General features: G+C 45.2%; 1 protein-coding gene across 4 annotated transcripts in view; it reads right to left on the bottom strand.

The window, feature by feature from the left end:
- The window catches only part of PLEKHA8 (pleckstrin homology domain containing A8), a 54,232-nt gene that overhangs the window by 9,682 nt on the left and 22,473 nt on the right, over positions 1–22,077 (bottom strand). For 3 of the 4 annotated variants that reach the window (XM_053663624.1, XM_037126573.2, XM_053663626.1), the window contains exons 3-13: positions 21,643–21,798; positions 20,050–20,174; positions 17,875–18,033; positions 16,849–16,889; positions 15,270–15,427; positions 13,322–13,475; positions 12,845–12,930; positions 9,203–9,261; positions 8,433–8,563; positions 7,709–7,779; positions 839–900 (exon numbers count right to left, since the gene is read on the bottom strand). In XM_053663624.1, the coding sequence (XP_053519599.1) occupies positions 839–900; positions 7,709–7,779; positions 8,433–8,563; positions 9,203–9,261; positions 12,845–12,930; positions 13,322–13,475; positions 15,270–15,427; positions 16,849–16,889; positions 17,875–18,033; positions 20,050–20,174; positions 21,643–21,798 (1,202 nt within the window). The remainder of the gene's footprint in view (positions 1–838; positions 901–7,708; positions 7,780–8,432; positions 8,564–9,202; positions 9,262–12,844; positions 12,931–13,321; positions 13,476–15,269; positions 15,428–16,848; positions 16,890–17,874; positions 18,034–20,049; positions 20,175–21,642; positions 21,799–22,077) is intronic. The other variant, XM_053663625.1, reaches the window with a different exon arrangement.

Raw genomic sequence — 22,077 nt, 5'->3', positions numbered from 1 at the left:
GGGGCGCTGGGGAAGCTTGTCACGCCTGCCCAGGAAGCAGAAAGCCCCGTGGGAAGTGGGAGCTCAGGGTGAATATTCAAACTAAGGGCAGCGACAGTGGCTCCTTGGCCATGTGGGCTGAAAGGGTGTAGAACCCCTGCCTCCTGCCATGAGAAGGTGCCATGTGGTTTTGGATTAACAGCTGGAGAACAGGGCTGCACAGCTGGTGGAGATGGAGACTGTGGGGCCCCCCAGCCAAGCCCGGGTTAACGGGGGGTGCCTCTAGTGCTGAGCTACGATCAGCAATGTTAAGCTGCGGACTTCTTCCCTTCAGAGACGGTGTCTGGTTGGCATGTTCTGAAACCAGCTTGATTTAGCAAAAGGGAGGCAGGACTGTGTGTGTGTGCATGGATGTTTAAAAGGGAGTGGGATTTAATGGTGACATCCTGCTATTATTCGGAACCTGTAAAACTTTTAAATAAATAATTCCTTTCCTTCTTACCAAACCCTGACAACCACAGATCTTTCTGGTGGTGGGCAACAGGACCCAGTGGTTCTCTCGCACTGCCCCTGGGCCAACACTCTGCACTACCTTATGGCTTGAAAGGCAACCACTTTGGAGGCAAATCTCCACAGGCTGCTGGAATTGGATGGGGCAAAGCAGACTCTGTGACAGTCTTTTCTGCTCTAGACACTTTTTATTGCCAACATTTCCATGCAACAGAGACCAATGGACTTAAATAAGCAACGCGTTTTTCTTGTTCTAGGAAACAAAGCACAGAGACACCACGCACCCCAAACAAACAAAACCAGCTCAGCTGTGACCCTCAGGATATCAGGAGGCCGAAGGGTTACTTACCGCAAAAACCCCTCGGACGACCCAGCCGTGGTGCTGCCGTAAGGTCTTCCCGTAGGCGTTATCTTGAAAAAGAAGAAAAGCCCCGTGAGGGACGATTTCACCAGAATTTGACATGCGTGTTGTGTCACGTCCTTTCTAATGCAGGCAGGAGCGCGGTCCTGCTGGTGCCAGGAGCTGACGAAAGATGTCTGTCTACACATGAGATCACGTGCACCAGAAGTCTTGGTGGTACCAGTCGCAGCACCACTTAATGAATGCTTAGATTTATCACAGGCTATAAGGGCATTTTAAATGATAACATGGTGGGGAGTGGTTCCCGGGCGTAGCCAGATTTTGAGGACCTTTGCTACCACATGAAGGATGCTGAACCTTTCTCTCCTAAGGCACGGTGGCAGTTTTATAAAAATATCCCTTACTGCTTTTTTCTGATTTCACAAGTAATGCATGCTCATTGTCAAAAATACAGAAAACACAAAAAGGGGGAACTAAAAAAACCTATGTAGCCATGTCTCTCAGAGGTAAGCGCCGTGGGCATTCTGGGGTGGACTCTCCTAGTCTTTTGCCTACACAGAGAGTTTACTTTCTCTGACTAACAGTCACGACCAGTCTCATTTGGGGTCATGGTACAGAAGTTGGAAGGTGAGACTCCCAATCTTTACAGTGCACTGCAAATGTAGGCACCCCTCTCCTCCTGGTCCCTGAGCCTTCAGCACTCAGCCCCTCTGGCCGGACAAACCGCCTGTTTATGAGGGCTCTGGATCCAGTGCTGTGCCAACCTCAGAGACTTCGTACCTTTCCTACACTTTGCCATGTAAGTCAACCATTCAAAAAAGCCCAGAAATCTTTCTCCACATCCTCCAATAGGGCAGCCAGAAAGCAAGGGAGCTGGGAGTCTCAACAACATGGGTGGGGAGCCTGGTCTGCAGCAGAGGGAGTGTCTGTGGAGCACACGGGCTGAGCCCCCACTCCCGGCCCTCCTGGGTGGTAGCTATTCCTTATCGTGTCTGCACCCTGCCAGAGAAGAGTCCCACTGGGAAAAACTTGGGCCAGGGGGCCTAACGGGAGAAGACGGTGACAGAGAATTCAGGCTGGGATCTGACTCAGGCCCAGCAACACCACTGCTACAATTGAACACGAACAAATAAAATTAAAGTCATTAAAAAAATTTGCCCGAAGTCCTTAGCCAACTTCTAGGGCTGCAAATACCCCTGCCACATAAGGCTGCATTAAAATAAATGAGGTCTAAGCCTGCCCTATTTTGGCTACCCAGAGATTAGCTGACGAAATACATTAATCTGCACAGTAACAGCCATTCATTGTCATCACGCATGTCCTATAATCTACAAGTATTTTCGGTGTCGGAAAGACAGAAACGATGCCATTCTCTAGTTCTCTGAAATGTGTCCCTTCCTCAGAGACTGAGTCAAAATTCCTGAGCAGGAAGCCTTGAGAATCAGTCCCTCTGCCCAATTCTCTTCCTTTACAAATGACGAGACAGAAAGCCCTGAGGGACAGTGACTTGCCCAAGGTCACAGAGCTGAGAGAAATCAGAACTTGGGCCGTTCTCATCCCATCAAACCATTCTGCCAAAAACTAAAGTTTATCCCTTACTTTACAAAACAAAATAATGAAAATGAACAACGTGCCTTTTCCAGCCACTTCCTAAAAGAACTGGGACTTTATTCTGTGTATGGAAACAATACAAATGCGACTTCTTTACAAGTAACTCGAAAATTCGCTGTGAGGTTTTCAGAGATCATGAGAACCACCTTCCCATCACTGTGGGTGGACAACATTGTGTCCAGAAACTGAATATACGAGACAGTGTTTCTCCAGCATAAATCCATAATCGGTAAGAATTTGTAAAGTTACTTTGGGCTGCACTGAAGACAAAGAAGTAATGCAGGTCTGAGGCTGAAGAGAGAGCTGAGGAGGCAGATGCCAGGGCCAGGAAAGGCAGACCCGGCCCTTTGCAAGCTCAAGGAACAGCAGCAATCGCTGGGGCTGTGCAGGGCAAGCGGCTAGGCGGTTCGTAGGGAGGAGTTGGGAGCCAGGAAAGGGTTGAAAGTAAATAAGCAGTGAAACATCATGCACAGTGAGAAAGGAAGAATGTGTATAAAGTGACACCATGCATATGAGTTTAAAATTTACACCGAAATTCTATACTGTTTATGGACACAGAAACATAGAGTAAAAGTATAAAAATGTGCATTATATAATGACGAACAGTGAATTCCTGATGAAAATCTCTGGCAAATAAGAAGAGCCATGGGGCCAAAGGGTGGCACATGGGCACTGTGCTGAACTATTTTACATATTTGATGAAGTGGTAGATATTTGTTAAATGCCTGAAAGACTTAAAAAGTACCAAGCTGCCCTGGCTGGTGTGGCTCAGTGGATTGAGCGTGGGCTTGTGAAGCAAGGGGTCGCCGGTTTGACTCCTGGTCGGGGCACATGCCTGGGTTGCAGGCCGGTTCCCAGCGGGGGGCATATGAGAGGCAACCATACATTGATATTTCTCTCCCTCTCTCCTTCCCTTCCCCTCTAAAGATAAATAAATAAAATCTTTAAAAAAAAAAAGTACCAAGCTGCTAGAAAAATCCCCTCTGAATTGTTTATAGTGACTAAAGCTTCAGGCAGAATGAATTGTCCAGAGAAAAGTCGACTTGGTCAGCAGGGGGCAGAGGTGAGACTCGTGCCGGAGCCGCCTTGGGTGACTTCAAGCACCGTCAGGACAGAACTGGCGCTGAAGTGCTGCAAGGAGTTTCGGAGTGAGTACAGCTTAGTTCACACTCCACAGTGTTTTCCGAATAATTAGTCTCATTATAATTTGACACTAAGTATCTCCGAATACAAGTTCGGGCTTTCTCACATAGCCCTCCGGGTTCGTGAAAGGCTTTCATATCAAACACATAACGGAGCACGCTGGAGCTCTTGGTGGGGTTAATATTTACCTGACATTTACAGGACCATTCTGGGGGGAGGGACGTGCCAATATGCTATCCCGGGCTGGGGGCACAGTGCAGAGCACGTAACATTTAGTACAATGGAGCATGAAATGCCAGAGCAACTTGCCTTCCTTCCTCTTACAAGGATGCTCTTTGATATGGCATCTGCAGACAGTGGGACTCAGCTACAGGCTGGACCATTAAGCATATCTGCCTTGTGGAGCCGACTCTTTCTGAGAATGACGTCTAGAGAATGTCACAGGACACTGGGAGTTCACAGCAGCTCTTGGCATAAGGCCACCCACAACCCCCCCAATCATCATTATGGGGAAGCCACGTGATGGCTCAAGTACGAAGGGCACCAGTATAAAGCCCAAGGCTTCCCCAGTGACGCCAGGGACTCATTCTAGATCATGGAGCTGCAGAACAGTGACTGTCTGTGTGCTTTCTGAGGAGTGAACAGGTGCCAAGGTTTCCGTTACATCACTCAGGGCTTTTATACATCATCTCCCAGTTTCAAGGCCACGAAGATTATACACGTTTCAGGAACATTTACCTCCAAACCTTTCTTAAGCAGTGTCTTCAAATCTGGGAGTGCCATTCACTAACTAAAGGCTTATCTTTAATTTGCTCCAGACTTGCTGTTCTAGGTTGGGCAAAGTTTTCAGTCACTGGAGAACCAGCTCATCACCATGAAAGGAAGGCACAACTGACTGATGCTGAGGGGCCTGAAGGGAGCTCCCATACCCTGGCCCTGCATGAGCGGGTGTCGCACTGCAGCAGGGAAAGGGTCGCCTCCATGAGCTGTTAACACAGAGATGGCTGGGCTCTGCTGGACTCTGAGTCGGCGGGCGCCGACTGGGGCTGGGAAGTCTGCATTTCTAGTAGGTTCCCAGGTGATAAAGATGCTGCAGTCTTTGGACCACTTTGAGACCCATCAATCTAGATCTGAGACCCGAGGGGCGCCACGTGCCCTCTCTGCACCCCAGTTTCCTTGCTGAGGGAAGGAAATCTCCTTTCATTGGGAAGAGTAAATGAAGTGTTTATCGGGAACCCACTGTCTCACCTACAATGCATGCCCTCTAAGCAGTAGCTGTTATTACAGTAACTCAAATCTAATTTTAGAATTTGAAAACATACAATTTGATTTGCCTATATATGGCATATAAACTGACATACACTTTCTTTTACTCTTGATATGGGAAACTTTGAAAAACCTCTGTTTAACCTTTATTTGCCCAGGCCCCAGGCGCCCTAGAGAGAATGATGGGGCCGTCTGAGAGGGCGGGTGGCCGGATAGTCAGTAGGACTGGAACTAGCACCCCTGCTGATAGAACAATTATCACATTCTGCTTCTGTATCCCACGTTTGTCACGTAGACAGGAAGACCCCTAAGCTATATAACCCCCCAAGAATCCTTTGTTTGGGGCTCAGAATTTGGAGACTGACTCCTCTGGACCCGTGCACGTTAAGAAATAAACCTCGTACTCCAGAATCCCTTGGTGTCTGGTCGCTTCATTTTCCTATAACACTCTCATACCCAAACTCCTTCATTTCAGGTAAGATATCAGTACGACTTATAAAGGCTGTGATTTTGAAATGAGAAAGAAGAAGCTGTGAACGAAGCAGAAATGAGTCTATGGGCTGTAAACAGTTAACGTGGAAACATTTCCCATTAAATTGTATGTGTTTGCACAGGGCTGCTCCTGTCTGCGCTTAGAGGGGAGGGTGGGTTGGTTGGGGAAACCTCTCTCCACATTAACCAGCAGCAGGAAATGAGAGCCCCATAAGGAAGTTATGATTTAAGTCATGAAAACCTCTGAAATAATTCTGCACATCAGATGCACATCTCAAACTGATAGCCCCCTTTCCTTCCCACTGAAGACAGCGCTGAAGAGGAAAAGGGGAAAGGAAAAGCTGAGGTCAGCTGTGAACTACTTCAGTTCTGAAGCAGCATTTGCTCTCCAAAGTCTCCTCTCTTCAGAGTCAACATTTCTGGTCTACTTTTGTCAAAAGTACGGGGAGAGAAGGGAGCCAACATAAGGGTGAACACAGGACAGAAAGGGTGTAGCCTCCACTTTCTCCCCACCTCTGGGTGCAAGTGTTCCGCAGGCAGCTGGGTTCTCTATCTCCCCCCACCCCAACCCCTCCCCTGCTCCAGCAGAGGGGGAAGGAGCTTAGCATTCCCCTCTGCCCCTCACAGACAGCCACTCAAAGCATCCGCATCACGTGACGAATCGAACAGTCTGCATTTCCTGCAGGTGGAGGAGTCTTTCTCCAAGTGTGAAACATCCACACTCTGCAGAGGAATTTGTGGTTTGGCACCTGAGCTTTATAAACTTTCTATTTCTGGTTTGAGACCAAGAAACCTCGTTTCCGGGCAGGCTGGTCATCAACCTCACACGTCATGATGATAAGAACATGAATGGCAATAGAAGCTATTAAGTGCTCGTTAGGTCCCACTTTTCTGATTGTTTCACATGCATGAACCTATTTAATCTTTACAGCAATTTTGTTAGGAAAATGGCATCGTCATTCCTCAGGCGAGGAAACAGAGAAACAGAAAGGTTGAGTAAACTAAGGTGCAACGCTATGGAATCAGTGGTGGATCCAGAGAGCCCGTGGTCTGAACTGCTCCACAAACCTCAGAGCTGCACCACACGGGTCAGGGCGTGAGCAGTTACGTGGACGTACTTCTAGTGCCGAAATCAGGACACGCAGGGCAGAACGCAACCGAGACTGTCCTGGAAATTCAGGGATGTGTGAGATACCCCAAAATGTAGGCGGCCCCCCAGCATGGGGGAGACTGTGTCAGGGAAATGAGGACTCTGGAGGCAGGAGCCGCAAAGTGACCCTGCTTCAAACTCTGTGGTCCTGGCACATGTGTTGTCTTTCTGAATTCTGGTTGCCTATCCTGTACAAGTGGACTGACCTGAGGGTTAAGTTGTCTAAATTCTTCATAAAGTGTTCCAGAAACATCCGCTTTTACTGTTTCATGGCACATTGGCAAGTTTCCAGACAGAAAAACCTGGGCAAATCATGTCGGAGCAGAATCCCTCAGGCCTCCTGGCCCAGAGGGAAGACTGGCAGAAGGAGGTAAGGACCCTGAGGCTGACAGAACGCTGCAGGGGACACTGGTCCCCGCTGCCCAACAGAAGCGTCCAGTGCATCCACTTCACTAGTTATCATCGTGGTTACTTACAGCTTGACCCTGGGCTGCTTCTCTACACTGTAAACATACGGGACTTCAAAGCCACATGTGCACTCCCCCCGCCCCGCCCCCAGGCCTCAGGGCCCATGCTGGAAGAATTTCCCACAGGTCAAACGTGACAGCTCAGCCACTCTGTTAGCAGCACTATGAGGATGCTTCCAACTCTTAAATGTCATCAAAACTGACCTGATAGATACATGGATTAAGCACCTGTTCTGGCCCTTGACCAAGGCCCTGACCCCAGGCCCTCACCCCAGGCCCAGCTCCCACTACAATAACGGGGCATGTGGGCCAGGGAGGACCACCAGATCCACCACCCCAGAGCAAATTCCCAGGGTTCCCCACCCCCCAACACTCGCCTCTCTTTGGATATTTTAGAGGCCTGTACTGCATCTGAAGGTTAATTCAGGAAGAACAGACAGACTTGTTAGAAATACTAGGTTCTCCTATTAAGAGATGGCTCTCCATTAATTTTGCTCTTCTCTAAGATACACTGATTTTTCTAAGTTAGTTCTAGGTTACCAGGTGACTACTTCATGGGTTCTTTTTAAACAAAACATGTAAGAAAGAAACAATTAATAATAATGAACAAAAAAGAAACAAAATCAAATCCTGAAAAGCAGGGATTTCCTCTCCGTCCTATCTCTCGCTCCAGAGGTCTCCACTCCATGTCCTGCTCAATCGATCGGTCAAAACGTACGCAATGCTTACTCAGGGCTGTCTGGATGTCCTTTTCTCCATTTCTCACTTCTGTTAAAAATCCTTTCAAAAATTTAAGGCCTCTAAAAACAAAAAAAAGGGGAAGAAATGTTAGTTTCAAAATTTACTTACATTCAGTGGGTAGAAAGAAAAATCAGGCTGCAGTTGCTTCTCCAGCGATACCTCAGGCATGGCAGGGGACAGGCTAAGCCACTGGCTGTGCTGTCTGAGTTTCGTTCTGTCCTTGCCCTCGACCTTGCTCTGGCCCTTCTCCTCTGATACAGCTCAACAGTGGTCTTCAAAATGTGGTGTCCTGGGACCACAGCTTCGGCGTCACCTGGGAATTTGCTAAAGCGGAAGATTCTGGGCCCACTGCAGATGTACTGAATCAGAAATTCTGGGTTTGGGCTGGAGCAACCATGTTTTTAAACAAGCCCTCCACATGACTCTGACATCCCTGAAGTTTGTGATCCACTGATTTAAACCAAAACCAGTCAACTTCTTTATGTTTTAATCTTATGCACACTGTTAACAATGTTTATCAACATCAAGAGAAAGGCAAAACAAAACAAACAACAAAAAAACCAACCCCCAAAAGGTGGTCTTCTTTTTGTTAGACCCTCTAGAAAAGCCTGTGCAGTGAGGTCAGGCCCTTTACTCAGAAGTGGTTTCCTTCCCAGGACAACATGGTTTTGCAGAACTTTAACCTCGGCCCCTCCCTCTGCAGCAGCCTCACCTCTTCAGCCACAAGAGGGCTTCAGTAGCTGAGTTCCTGACCTGGGCCACGTCAGCCTCCACCTCGTGCAGCACGATCTTTTGGAGGGTGGCAAACTTCTCCTTGTTGGTGATGTACTTCTGATTCACTTTCTGCAGGCAGAGCAGGGGGGCAATCTAAGCTCAAAATACTAAAGCGACCAAGCACATCAGGACAGCAACTGAGACTTTTATGTCTGTCAAACAGGCCTCTAAGAAATCAAAATAAATGTGGCCTCTGTTACTTTCTTCCCTATGGTTGCTGGCTAATGTTATTTTTGTTTGAGAATTCTTATGAGGCTTAAGCTAGAATTAAATGGTTAGTTCTCAGGGTTTTAAAGGAGTCTTTATTTTTTTATAATTTTTTTAAAGATTTTATTTATTTATCTTTAGAGGGGAAGGAGAGAGGGAGAGAAACATCAATGTATGGTTGCCTCTAGTGCATCCCCTGCAGGGAACTGTCCTGCAGGGAACCTGCCTGCAACCCAGGCATATGCCCTGACTGGGAATCAAACCGCGATCCTCTGGTTCACAGGCCCGTGCTCAATCCACTGAGCTACACCAGCCAGGGCTAAAGGAGTCTTTTTAGAGTGTTTTTCCTGCCCCCAGACCCTCCACACAGCTGTCCTGTACCATGCCTCTGTACTTCCTACTCTGAGACCAAACTCCACAGTCATTCGTTTCTGAAGGAGATTTCACGCAACTATTTCCTCCAAGTCCACGCTCTCCCCAGAGACCAGGTAGTATATTCACCTTAATATTTCCAACGAGATCCATTTTAACAGGAGCAAACACCGTAGGGCCAAGTTTGTCTAAAAGAAAAAATTAAAAACAGCTTTGAAAAAGCCCTTTTTTTCAAGTGGAAAATATTTTTTATAGTATCCATAAATTCAACAGGTTTCCACCACACACACACAAAAAAACCAAAAACCCTTTTATGTTTTGCTTTTAAATCCTTTTCTAAACATAAGCTTCAAAGGCTTCTAGGATACGACCCTGAGGTGAGTACCTATACCAAGGCCCTAGGTGGCAGGTGAGGATAATCTTACACATTCGGAATACAGAGTGTAACCCTTAGGGCTGTTCTATCCAATGTGAGAGCTGGTACATTTGTGGCCACACTAAGATGTGCTGTGAGTGTAAGACAGCTAGATACTGGAGTTCGAAGATTTAATGCTGAAAAATAATGCAAAATACCTCATTAATGACTCTTTTGTATTGATTACATGTTGAGATGGTATTTTGAATATTCTGGGTTAGACAAAATAAATTATAAAAATAGTTTTATGTTTTGTTTTACTATTTTATGTGTCTGCTATAAAATTAAAAATTATCCATGTGGTTTGAATATTTCTGGTGGACAAGAACAACAAAGCAAGTAACATAAGTGGGTATAGCTAGAAAGCCAAAAGAAAATAAAAAGGAATTCTAAAAAATACTTGAGAGATCCAAAAGGAAGGCAGGAACAAAGATTAGTAGGTAAAAAGCCAAACAGGAAATAAAATTGAATACTAGAAAATAACATTAATTGGCTAGAAGTCAAGAAAAGAATAAAAAAGGAAAAAAGCCAGAAAGGACAAATATCGGGTTGGCCAAAAAGTTTACTTAGTTTTTTCAATAGATGGCTCTAGTAGTGCTTAGCTGTCTTTAACTTCATTCAAAACAATTCTGTTAGATTGTATTGTGGTGGCTGTCATCAGTGTACATTTAAAAAAATCAAAATTAGTGAATTTTTGTGTAGCCATTTTGATACTGAAGATAGAAGTTATGAAACATTTACAGCATGTTACACTTCATTATTTTAAGAGAGGCAAAAACACAATTGAAATACAAAAAAAAAGATTCGTGCAGTGTATGGAGAAGGTGCTGTGACTGATTGAATGTGTCAAAAGTGGTCTGTGAAGTTTCTTGATACTACTGATGTTTTGGCCAAAGAATTCTCTGCTGTGGGGCTGTCTATGCATTGGAAGGTGTTTAGTTGCACCCCTGGCTGCTACCCGATAGAAGCCAATAGCAGGAGATCGCCAACAGACTCAACATATCCAAATCAATAAAGTTATTGGTGAAAATGAAAAATGTGTCTTTTATCTTATGGGAAAAACTAAGCAGAATTTTTAGCCAACTCAGTGGAAAATAACAAGATACTAGACTTATATTCACCCAAATGATATAATTCACTGCATTAACACAAAGTATAGGGGAAAAACCATGATTATTTCAATAAATGCACAAAATATATTTTAAAATTAACTCAGTCATGATCATCAAAACTCAACATACAAAAGTCCATGGTATCTATAGGCAATCAATGAACAATTGGAATCTAAAGTAGTTTTTATGAAGCATCGACAATCATAAAATTCCAAAATTTATTCCTAATGAGATATGTGTAAGGCTTCTACACTTAAACATGCTACAAACATTGTTGTGAAAATGACGAACACCTGGATGAACAGGGCGTCAGACCATGGTCAGGGATTGGAAGACTCAGTGTTTAAGGAGTCAGTTCCCTCCTCCTTGGCTTACAGATTCAGAGTAATCTTAAAACACCAACAGGCTTTTTAATAGAAACTGCAAAGCTAAAACTTATTTAAACATGCAGAGGACCTAGAACTGGCAAAGCAACCTTGAAAAAGCAGAACAAAACCGGAAGACTTTCATCACCTGACTCAAGCCTTCCTGTAATTGCACAGTAATTAGGACCCAGAGTGTCGGCTTAGGAAAAACTAACAGGTCACTGAGACGGGAGAGAGAGTCCAAAACAGACCCACGCTCAGGTCTGCTGACTTTCAACAAAGCTGCCAACGTAGTGTAAAAGGGAAAAAGTGTGTTTCAACAACTGGTTCCTGAGCAACCGCACATAAGAAGAAAAATTTAAAAAAGAATCTCCACTTACTTCACACCACGTACAAAAACTAATTCCAAGGTGACTGACAGCACGAGAGAGAGGATCGTCACCGCGTGGGGGCGAGCAGAGCTGTCTAGGACACTGAAAGTGCTAACAGAAAAGAAAGAAAACGGGCCGACTGGATTCCACGGAAATCGAAAACCGTGCTCTTCGAAAGGTACGTTGAGAGACGGGCCATCCCAGTCTGGGGAAAACACCCGCTACGTGTGTGTCCGCACTGGAGTGTCGCTCAGAATGCAGAAAGAACTCTTAGAAGTCAGTAATAGAAAGAAAATGAACTGACTTTTAAAAATGGATTAGAGATTTTCATATAATTATAGGAAAAAGTGCTTAACATCATTAGTTGTCAGAGGAAAGCAAATGTAAGCCATAAGGTCCCACTAAACACTTGCAGGAATGGCCAGAACCAAAAACACTGACACCGCCGACTGTTGGTGGAGAATGTGAAGCAACCACGACACGCGTGTACTGCTGTCGGAAGCACACGACTGGGAGACCAGGCTTTATAAAGCTAAACATATGAACCCCAGGAATCATCAAATCCACGCCCTGGTACTGGCTCAAGAGAAAGGAAAACGTACACCCACAGACGCAAAAATGTTCAGAGCAATTCTATTTATAACAGCCCCAAACAAAAAACTACTCAATTGTCTATCAACAGAAGAATAAAAAAGCAAATTCTTAAATTCATTTAATAGACTACACAGCATGAAAAAGGAATGATCTGCTGATACGTGTAACAAGGACAGAAACATTATAGTGAGAGAAAAAGCCAGCTGCAAAAGGGTGCATAATATGGTTTCATACATACGAGATTTTAGAACAGGTAAAACTAATCCATGGTGACAGAAAGCAGCAAAATGGTTGCTGACAGGCTGGGGACTGAGTGGCAGAGGGAACATGCTGGGCTGATAAAAACATTCTCAGTCTTGTTAGAGACGTAGGTTACATAAGCAGGTGCATTTGTCAAGACTCACTAAATCACAACACTTCAGTTACGCAGTTATACCACGATTAAAAAAAAAGATGTGGAGTTAAATGGGTCATGTAGCAAATTTCAACACATTGGCAATTCTAGTACTCCTGACTCTATAAAAAGTAAATGTGGTTTGAACTTAAATAAACTTATACCTCTATATTTTTTGACCTTTGAAAAAAAGTTTTAACTGGTGAAATTTTTCACGTAGTACAATGGGGTTTGAAGGTCTGTTCCTCAATGACTTTCACTTCCATTTTAAATTATGATTTCTAGAAAATGGAATTCCCTTTTGTTTGTTATACTACTTGAAGGTCAATATTTAATCATGAAATGAAAATATGCAATAATGCTTCAGGTCATGCACTGTCACTGCATGGGGCTGGTGATATGAAGAGGCAGCCAGGGAGGGCCACCTTGCCACACGCACGGTTCAGGCTCTCTGTGTGCACCGGCAACAGTGAGACAGGTTCTGGAGGCTGATGAATTTAAGGCCGTGCAGCAATCTTACCCAGCACTGGAACCACTGCATAGCATGACGCCAAGAATGCTTCTGTGGGAATGCCAGTGTCTTCCACAAGTTCAATGTCGTTAAAGCTAAGTGATATGGTAATAAAAAGGAGGAAAAAAAGCGAACACAACATTAGCACCCTGTGCAATTCAGAGGCAGTCATGAAAACAGCTGCCCCTGCTCAGGGCAGACCACGTGGCACACCTAAGCCCCAGCGACCGTTTTTCTACTATAATACAGTCTCATGAGATCATTTTCCAATGATCATCCTTCAGAACAAGGTAAATTGTGTTCACAGAATGTACTCTTGCAGCCCAATGCCTTCTCACCCACTGCATCAGACAAGGTAGGCAGTAAAGCAGGAACCTGGGCTCACCACCGTCTCTATCCCACCAGAACACACTGTCCCTAAAAGGAGCCTCAGGGCGGATCTTCTGGAAGGTCTCCAACTTCGGGGTTTCAGAGAGCACAGCCTACCTGGTGTTCATGGTACTGAAGAAAGTCGGGATGACTTCTTGGCCTTCTTCCCAAAAGGACTCCGGAGACCTCACTGGGGGGCTTGACCCTCGCTGTGCTGCATTGTGATTTCCCAAGTCTTCCTCTCGCTCTCCCTTCATTACTTCACCTTGGGCTGCAAAGTAAAGCTACTTATTACCAACCCATTACCTATTACAAAAAAATATATGTATTCATTGTTGAACATTTCTAAAATGCAGAGAAGTACACAGAAATAGAAATCAGTGAAATACTGTACACACACACATATATACATATGCACACAAACTGGGTTTAGATATATATAGATTTGCTTGTTTTCACCAATGTACCAAAAATATTTTCATTATCATTAAATGCTCTGCAAACCACGACTCCAATGGTCATGTGAAGCTGCATCCTGTTCTTGTGGAGGGCATTTGTGTGGTTTCTAGTATTTCACTTTTAGAAACAGTGAATCCTCATCATTAGTGCATTCTGGCTTTGTGAGTTGGCCTACTTGCTAAAGTTTATCTGTCATTTGAAAACCAATGCTTCCAGCACTTTTGCGGTTATTTGTGGACATGTGCAGAGTGGTGAAAAAATGAGTCACCTGACATATATGTTCCCAGCTAAGGTTGAACAAGGTGACACTCTGCCTTCTCATTTCAGCTCCCATGCTGCACAAAAAGGTTTTTTTAGTGCCACGTTTTGTGCGTTTTATCACTGACTTCACTGCTTGAAAGGGCCCCGAGTGCCGTGCTGTCTGGTGTCCCTAAGCATAAGAAGGCTGTGACGTACTTTACGGAGAAAATACTTGTGTGTGAGATAAGCTTTGTTCAGGCAGGAGTTGTAGAGCTACTGGTCATGCGTTCAATGTCACCGAATCAATGATACATATTACACAAGGTGTCTCTGAGTAGAAACACCTTCACAAGGCTGTATATTGATCGGCTGACAAAAAGAGTCGGCAGAGGCTTTGCGGGAACCTAACCTGGATTTCCCTTCGGAGCGACGGTTCAGCATCTGCTAATTCAGTGTCCGCAATGACTATGGGACAGAAATACTGGGAATAAGGAGAACCGATGGTCATGTCATAAAGAACATCCCTGTCCAGAGAGTTGTCCTTAAATCTGACTACTCCCTATGGACAAATTCCTAGAAGTAAAATTACGGGTCAAACAATAATACTGTTTCAAGAGAAATTGTCCATCTTTATTATTTACCCAAGGGACAAGACTTCAGTGATCCGGGTGGGTCACATGCCTTCTATTAAGTTATGAAAATACATCTTCTTTTTCCCCAACTTGTCTGGAAAAATGGGGTCTCTTTCTTCAAGGGAAATGAGGAGGAAAATTCTTTCACTTTATTTTCAAAATAGTTATTAAAAACTGATAACACAATTAAAAGCTCTACTACAGCTGTGGTTTTCAGTGGTTGGAGCCAATGGAATTAGCAAATCTGAAAGGGACTGTGGCCTGATGAACAGAGAAGGCTGGGTGAGGGCCTGGTGGTGGCCAGTGAACGCTGACAGGGTCAGGCCTCAGCAGAGGCCCGGAGGATGGAAACCGGACCGGCCATAACCTGACACACTCTTAAGTCCCATACTATAGTCCAAGTTCAAAGGACTTGGATATTCAGAGTAGGCCAGCGAAATAAACACACATGCTCTCTGAAAAGTCTGTGCAGACTGCTATGCACACTGCCGCCCATGGACGTCTCGGCCAAGACCAGTGAGCGGAGAGTCGCTCTTCCTGCTGCTCTTCAGCATCTGGTCAGACGGTGACTGGTAAGTGATCGGTCATCCAGCTAACACGTCTGCCACAGCAGCTACCTAGTATGCGGCCTTGAGTTCGATTCCTCCTATGTGCCCCATGACGGACGACAAATCAAAGCCCCAAACTCCTAAGGTTGTTCAGAGGTTTGCTTCAGAGTTTAACTTTGTTTTTACCTGTTACATTATCATCTGTATTCTCCTCACTTGATACGCTGCCATCGATTTCTGCAGATTTCAAATATAAGGAACTCTTGTTTTTCATTAGGATTTCTTCATTATCATTTATTTCCATGTTTAAAGATCCATTTTCACAATTGTTTAACTCCATTTGCCTGGAAAATTTTTTTTAAAAGAAAAGGTCAGAAGGTCCAATTATTGGGTCATAAACAGACTGTTCAGGTAGATCTTATTCTGAGGGACGGGGAAGGGTTTACATGGATTAAACAGGATTGTCCAGTGAAGCCCAGTCTCTCCCAGCCCTGCCTCCTGTCTCCAGGCAGAGGCTGAGAAATCAAAGAGCCACTCAGGGCTCTTCCTGCACCCCCCTGGGGCTCAACCCTCCACCCCACCCCACCAGCAACAGGAAGTAGCCATTGCCAGTCCTTCCTTTTCAATCAGCTTTATGCAGGCACCGCATTTAACACTTTTCTCACTCTCTTTGGCCTCTGCCTGGAGGAGGGCCTCTCCTCAGCCCTCAGAGTCACTGGCACCTCCGCGTGTTTGCCTAGCAGCTAACTGTCGGAAGCCACATGCTGTGACCGGAGCCGAATTCTCCTGCTAAGTATGTGTGACAGGTAAAACCTGGGAGGAGAGATGACATCCTGAGGGTCACTTGCTCTTCAGGGTAATAGAAAAGGCAATGTATGGTACAACTGGGACAACTGACCGAGTCTCTAAAAGGGACAAACACCACACCTAATTATAAGTGCTTAGGACCAGCTAAATTAGAACAAAAATTTCTGCTAATAAAAATAGAGGGGAAGGGTCCAAGCTACATAATGACTCCAAGAAAGACATTTATTTTCTAAAGAAATACCATATTTCAACTTAGCAATGAAAAACATATATTAAGAAAATATCTCAAAAGAAAAAAAATCTATAAAATTCTTAGTAAAAATATTTAGGACAGGGATAAAAATTTTAATAACCAAGTTGGGAACAATCCTGTACTAAAGAAGCAAACTATAGTTCATAAAGAGATGAAATATTACACAATAACCTTAAAAGACAAATATATTAACTCAGTCAAAACATGGGAATGTTTATATCAAATAATAACTGAACAAAGACCCCCAAATAATAGGAACATAACTATGTCAATGAGTCCTTTTTAAAATCAAAGGAATATTTTGAGGGAGAAATAGTTCCAATTTTGACATTACATTCTTTTAAGACTTATTTTTATACAAAAAACTCCCAAACACTATCTTTCCGGATAAAAGCCCACTTAGATCACAGCCCAGCCCCTCCACAGGAGAAGCAGCTCCAGCCCTCAGTTCACCAGAGATGAGAAGTCACTACACTGATGGGTCAGAGCCTTGGCCGCGGCCGGAAATGCAAATGCCTTCCCGGGCAGTCGCTGCTGAGTGGGAGGAAGGTCTGCAGCTGCCTCAGGCTCCCCCCAAAGAGGAAAACCGGGTGCCGTTTCCCTCCAGTATCATCTTAAATCATGAGAAAAGCCACCAAATGATCAAAATACTCTTGTTTTACCTTTTATTTTTAGAAGGAAGAAAAGCCAAAGATGGTACTGTACCTTTCCAATGAATTATGAATCGGTACGATAGGATGCTTCACCTAAAAGAAGCACAGAAGTGAAATATACATGTTACACTTCCAACAGCGCACATTTAATCTGACCGCACATGAAACTGATAAATAAATATGACCATGACACACAGCACTCCAGTTTGGAACAACTTTAGGTCCTCCCAAAGGAAGGGAGTCAGTCAGTCATTCTTCCCAAGCAGCCCTTCATATTTATTCAAGTGAGGGTATCTAAATTTCTAAGCAAAAAAGGTGGTCTTTGAAGGACCTAATTATCAGAGCCTTCACTCCCTTATAATTTCAGTTATGCTCATTAAACATCAATAAATACGAAGGTATGATGCAGTCCCATATCAAACACTGGAAGTTTAAAGGTAAACAGTACGGGGTTGCTGCCCTTCAGGTAATTTCACTGTAGAGTAAGATTGAAATAAAGGTGTGCAGAGAAGAGGAGTCCTCAGCCCAACTTAGGGATTCGGGGAAGAAGAGATCAAATAATGAGGAATGAATAAGCGCTGACCAGGGGAAGAGAGGGCAGAGGGCATTCTCGGCCCTGGGAAATGGCACCCAGATGTGGAGGCCTACAAGCAGTTAACACCTTGAAGCCAGATACTGAGAGCAAAAGAGACAGCTGGGGATGTGGGAGGGGCAATGAGGGAGCCTGGGAAAGGTCTAGCAGAGGGCTCCAATGTACACTGCGAGTGGGAATACTGTCCAGCTGCTTGCAAGGGTCCGGCTGAAGGTGACTGGTTAGAAGGCTACCACACTCTCAGAGAGACTCATTGGTCAAGGGGCTGGAGAGAAGAGGCTAGCTACATAGATGGGTTTAGGAGGTAAAACTGCCAAAAGGAACTGACTGGATGGGGGGACTGATGGCGGAGATAAAAGTGGGTATAAAAAAGCCTACTAAAAAAGACCTCATCAGTCACCAAAGGGAACGCAACTCAGTATGTCGCTCGTCAGCATTTCCACTTTTCATTCACCCCGCTGTGGGCCAGGTGTGCAGGGCTCTCACCTTGCTGGACTTGAGCATGGCCAGCTGCGGGGACCCTGGTGGAGTGCGATAGAGCAGCTCGGAGGTGAAGGCTGCGTTCGCAATCTGCATGCATTCTTCCAAGGTCTTCAGAAAAGTATTGCACGTTGATTTCAGCAGTGTTCCCACATCAATTCCCTCCTAAGAAACAACCAGATGGGAGACTCCTTTACCTTGCCAAAAAAGAAAAAGCCCAATGGTGGAATGTTCTTAGAGGTTTTTATCCACAGCATCATCATAATAATGTTCCCACCTATTTTGCAGGACAAATATGTGCATCAGTTATAAAAGAAAGGGCCTGGGTGAGTCCACTTTATCTATGAACCACACACGAGCCTCGCCCTCAGTCCCACCCTTCACACTCACCCAGCATGCCAGCCGAAGGTGACAATACTATGTGCCCGCACAGGGGCTGGGCACGGGGCCCTCACGAATTTGCAATCTACAGGGTGGCAGACGTGAGAGAGGGAATCAGAGACTGAAGACCAGTGGGCTCCACGGACAAACGTCTCCCACTGCCCCAGTGAAAATGAGGTTCTAAAACAGAAGCATCAGAAACCAGGAATCATTCAATGTTTACTTTCAAAATGGGCTTTCTGTTCAGATGAGTCTAAGAGATTTCAGCAACTGGAATTGTTTTGACTATCTAATCCATTTTTTCTCTAAGTAATTTTACTTGTTCAGTGTATTCTTCTGGATATTGATATGAATGTGTTGCTCAGAAAACTGAGGTCACACCCGACTAGTGGAGTGACTGAATCCTGGCAGCGTTAAAGCCACCAGACTGAGCCCAAGATGGAGTTGCTCATGCTACCCCTCAAGTCACCAGAAACTTCTAAGTCTCTATGCTGGACTCTCCCAGAACAACATCTCCCAACATTGCCAGATGTCTCCTCAGGGGCAAAACTGCTTCAACAAAGAGAATAAATGTGTGCACTTCAGCCCATGGAAGCATATAACTCTCTAAAATGAATCCAGGATTAATTAATTGCTAATGATTAATTGCTCTAGACCAGCGATTTTCAACCAGGATGTTGCATGAATTTTTAAAACATAAGACATCTGACTATTTAGTCAGGGGCACAAACTCTTTTGCCTTAGACTGTCAAATTTAAAAAAAAAATGACAGAAGCCAACACAACAATAGTTGTCCAGTGTGAATGAATCAAAATCATACCTTTTTTTTTATCAGATCAGCAAAATATATATTTATGTGTGTGCCGAGGAATTTTAGTAATAAATTTATGTGCACCGTGAGATGAAAAAGGTTGAAAATCACTGTTCCAGACTATAAATGCCCCAAGGACAGGACTGAAATGTTTGTGGTGCCCCTCCCCTTCCTTACCCCAACAGAGGATCTTGTACATGATTGGCAACTGCTGGATGAATGAGAGCCCAGAAGGAAGTGAGTGAAAGTGAGTCTGATCACCCTTACTGGAAAAACGGCCAGCACACACACACACTCCTAGTAGCACACTGTTGGAGAACTACCTAACAAAACCACCAGCTACAACCTACAGAGCCTTCGTTTGGCGGGCCTTGGTTTGGGTTCTAACCTCCCTGAGAGCAGAGAGGGAGAGACCCGTTCTGGTGAGTGGGAGTCGTTCGGTCCAGAGCTTAATGCCAGTGAGTCAGACCTTTTAACATTTATTTTAGGTGGGTGAATGGCCACTTTATTAATATATGCAAAAAGTCGCAACCCTTGCTGCTGAAGAGCGAACAAAAGCTTGTCTCTGTCTTTGAAAGCACTAGTCTATCTTAAAGCACAACAGTCACCAGTGTCATTGAAGGTGACAGATTCGCACTGATAGACACGAGGGGGATACATGAGTGGCCACACCTATGGAAGGAGCTCTGCTAGGCAGGTGCCAGGAGGTGCTGTTTAAAGAGCAGTGTGAGCTGGCAGTGATGTATTTGAGGACATCAGTGCTGAGTGTAAAGGTCCCAAACGTTGGCAATTAATCAATCCTGGATTCATTCTAGAAAGTTACATGCTTCCATAGGCTGAAATGCACACATTTATTCTTTGTTAAATTTTACTGTTTTTTCTCTGAAAAACAGTAAAATCCAAGATAGTCAGGGATCGTGACAGTAAGCATCACCCATACTCAACATCTGGCACCACTTCCCACATGGGTGAGAGAAACAATATTTTACCTCGGAATTGGACACACCCGCTGTGGTCACTTCTTTTGTTTTCTCCACTTGCTGGACAAGGAGGTCACAGTAGAGTCTTAGTTCCGACATTTTGGTTTTCAAGTTTTCAGTGTTTTCAGCAAACTCTAAATAACAACATGATGATGATGTATGTCATTACCAAGATGAATAAATCATTTACTCGTTAGAGCACCATACAGAGAGTAGGATACGTAGCCTAGGCCTGAGTCGGATGCATATAGTGTGGGTACAGACAGGGTGTCAGTGAAGATACAGAGCAAGAGGAACAGAAAGGGAGGCCTCCAGTCTGTCCAAGTCGTCCACGTTAGTTCTTGAGCCAACAATGGCCTGATTAGCAGTACAGAGAGGAGGAGACAGCGTACTTCTGATCCACGTGTCATGGCTGGGAGCAGACACTCTGGTTTCCCTTCCAATTACATAAATGTTCCGCCTTTTACAACTGGGAGCAGAGTCCAGGGTTCAGAGCTTTAGTCTCACTTTCACCCCAGTTGTCTCCATGTGTAACATGGGGTCATGGCTATCCCTGCCAGCACGGTGACTGAAACTGGGAAACAGTGACTGAAACTGGGAAACAGTGTTCTGCAACGTGCAATTACCACTCATGAGGTGGCTCACTAACTCCGAGGACCAGGCCAGCATGTCACCTGTCAGGAGTGAGAGCGCCCTCTGCGCACCTACTGCTCCCTTATTAGCTCGGCACTCCAGCCACCCTGGCTCTGAGGGCTCAGTGGCCATCATTACCACCTGTTTCCTTGTCCATAAAAATGCTGCACGTAACCACCGCATCTGAGTCAAAGCTGACGGTGCCTAGAGTTTAGTCCCAATGTAGCATTCAAACCACCTACAAAGAGGCCACTTCACTGCCTGTACCTGAAGACGTAGGCACATCTGCCACACCTGTCATGAGAAAGGTGTCCTGAAACACTTTTTCCCAGAGGCCCTCCTCACTCCCTGATATCTTCAGGTGTATACACGGAGCTATTCAGCTGGCAAGGTGGTGCCTAGGGCTCAGGCAGTAAGCCCTCACACCTGTGCCCCGGTCCAGACAGACGGCTGTGCCGAGCTTCTCAGACCTACGGATGTTCGAGGTCATGAGCATTAAGCAGCAGCAACCTGACAATTAAGCCCCATCCTGCCCCAGGGAAAGGGAGGAAAAGTGGGGGTTACTGCAGAAAGCTCCCTGATCCCAGGCTTTGCTGGCTCAGCTGCTCTTCATCAAAGGTGAGTCTGCCAGGCTGGGTCCAACAGGGCCCCCTGTGATCACTAATGTATGTAGTAATCCTCCTAATGTAGGTCACTGCCCCTTTTTACAATATTACGGAAATGAGGATCAGAAAGATTAAGTGACCCGTGCTGAGGTCAGAAGGCCAGGAACCTTGACTTGAATCCAACGCTACTTTGATGTACTAAGACTGAGATAAAAACCATGGTTTAAATTCTACTGTATTTTGTATCACCTGCATGATACCACAAGCTGGCTAGCTGGTCAGAAGCCAGATAGTAAATTCGGGACCCAGAGATGACAGTGGGTGATTCCCAAGGTCCTCAGACCAGAGGACAATTGCTACTTGCCTTTTTCCTTCTGGGTCCTACTGTCTGTCAGGCAAGCCTTGGCTGACCCCAGGGCTACCAGCCACCGCTGTCTCTCTGCCACACTTCTGGCTTTCAGGTAGAAATACTGCTCCCCAGGGATGATCAGGTCCATGCGTGTGTTATCTACAGAATGAACTGGGAGCAAGGCAGAGCGAGGTCAGAGACCTGGAGGAGCCCACCCTGGGTAGCCGCCACCCCGCCCAGATTCCTGAGCTCAGCTGGTGCCAGTCACTGATGCCTCACTACCTGTCCCAGCTTATTCGCCTCATCCCGATCCCTCCGCTGACAGTGATGGAAAACCTGCCCCTGGCTCTCAGGTGTCACACCCAGACTTTGGCCTAAAAAAAAAATTATCCAATTCTTCTTTGGGGCTTTTATCAGAATAGGGAAGGAGTTGCTCTGTCGGCTTGTGTG

Source organism: Artibeus jamaicensis, unplaced genomic scaffold (assembly GCF_021234435.1).
Source record: "Artibeus jamaicensis isolate MK-2021 breed Jamaican fruit bat unplaced genomic scaffold, CSHL_Jam_final contig_3230, whole genome shotgun sequence".
Taxonomy (NCBI): Eukaryota; Metazoa; Chordata; class Mammalia; order Chiroptera; family Phyllostomidae; genus Artibeus; species Artibeus jamaicensis.
This window is presented reverse-complemented; position numbering and strand designations above follow the sequence as displayed.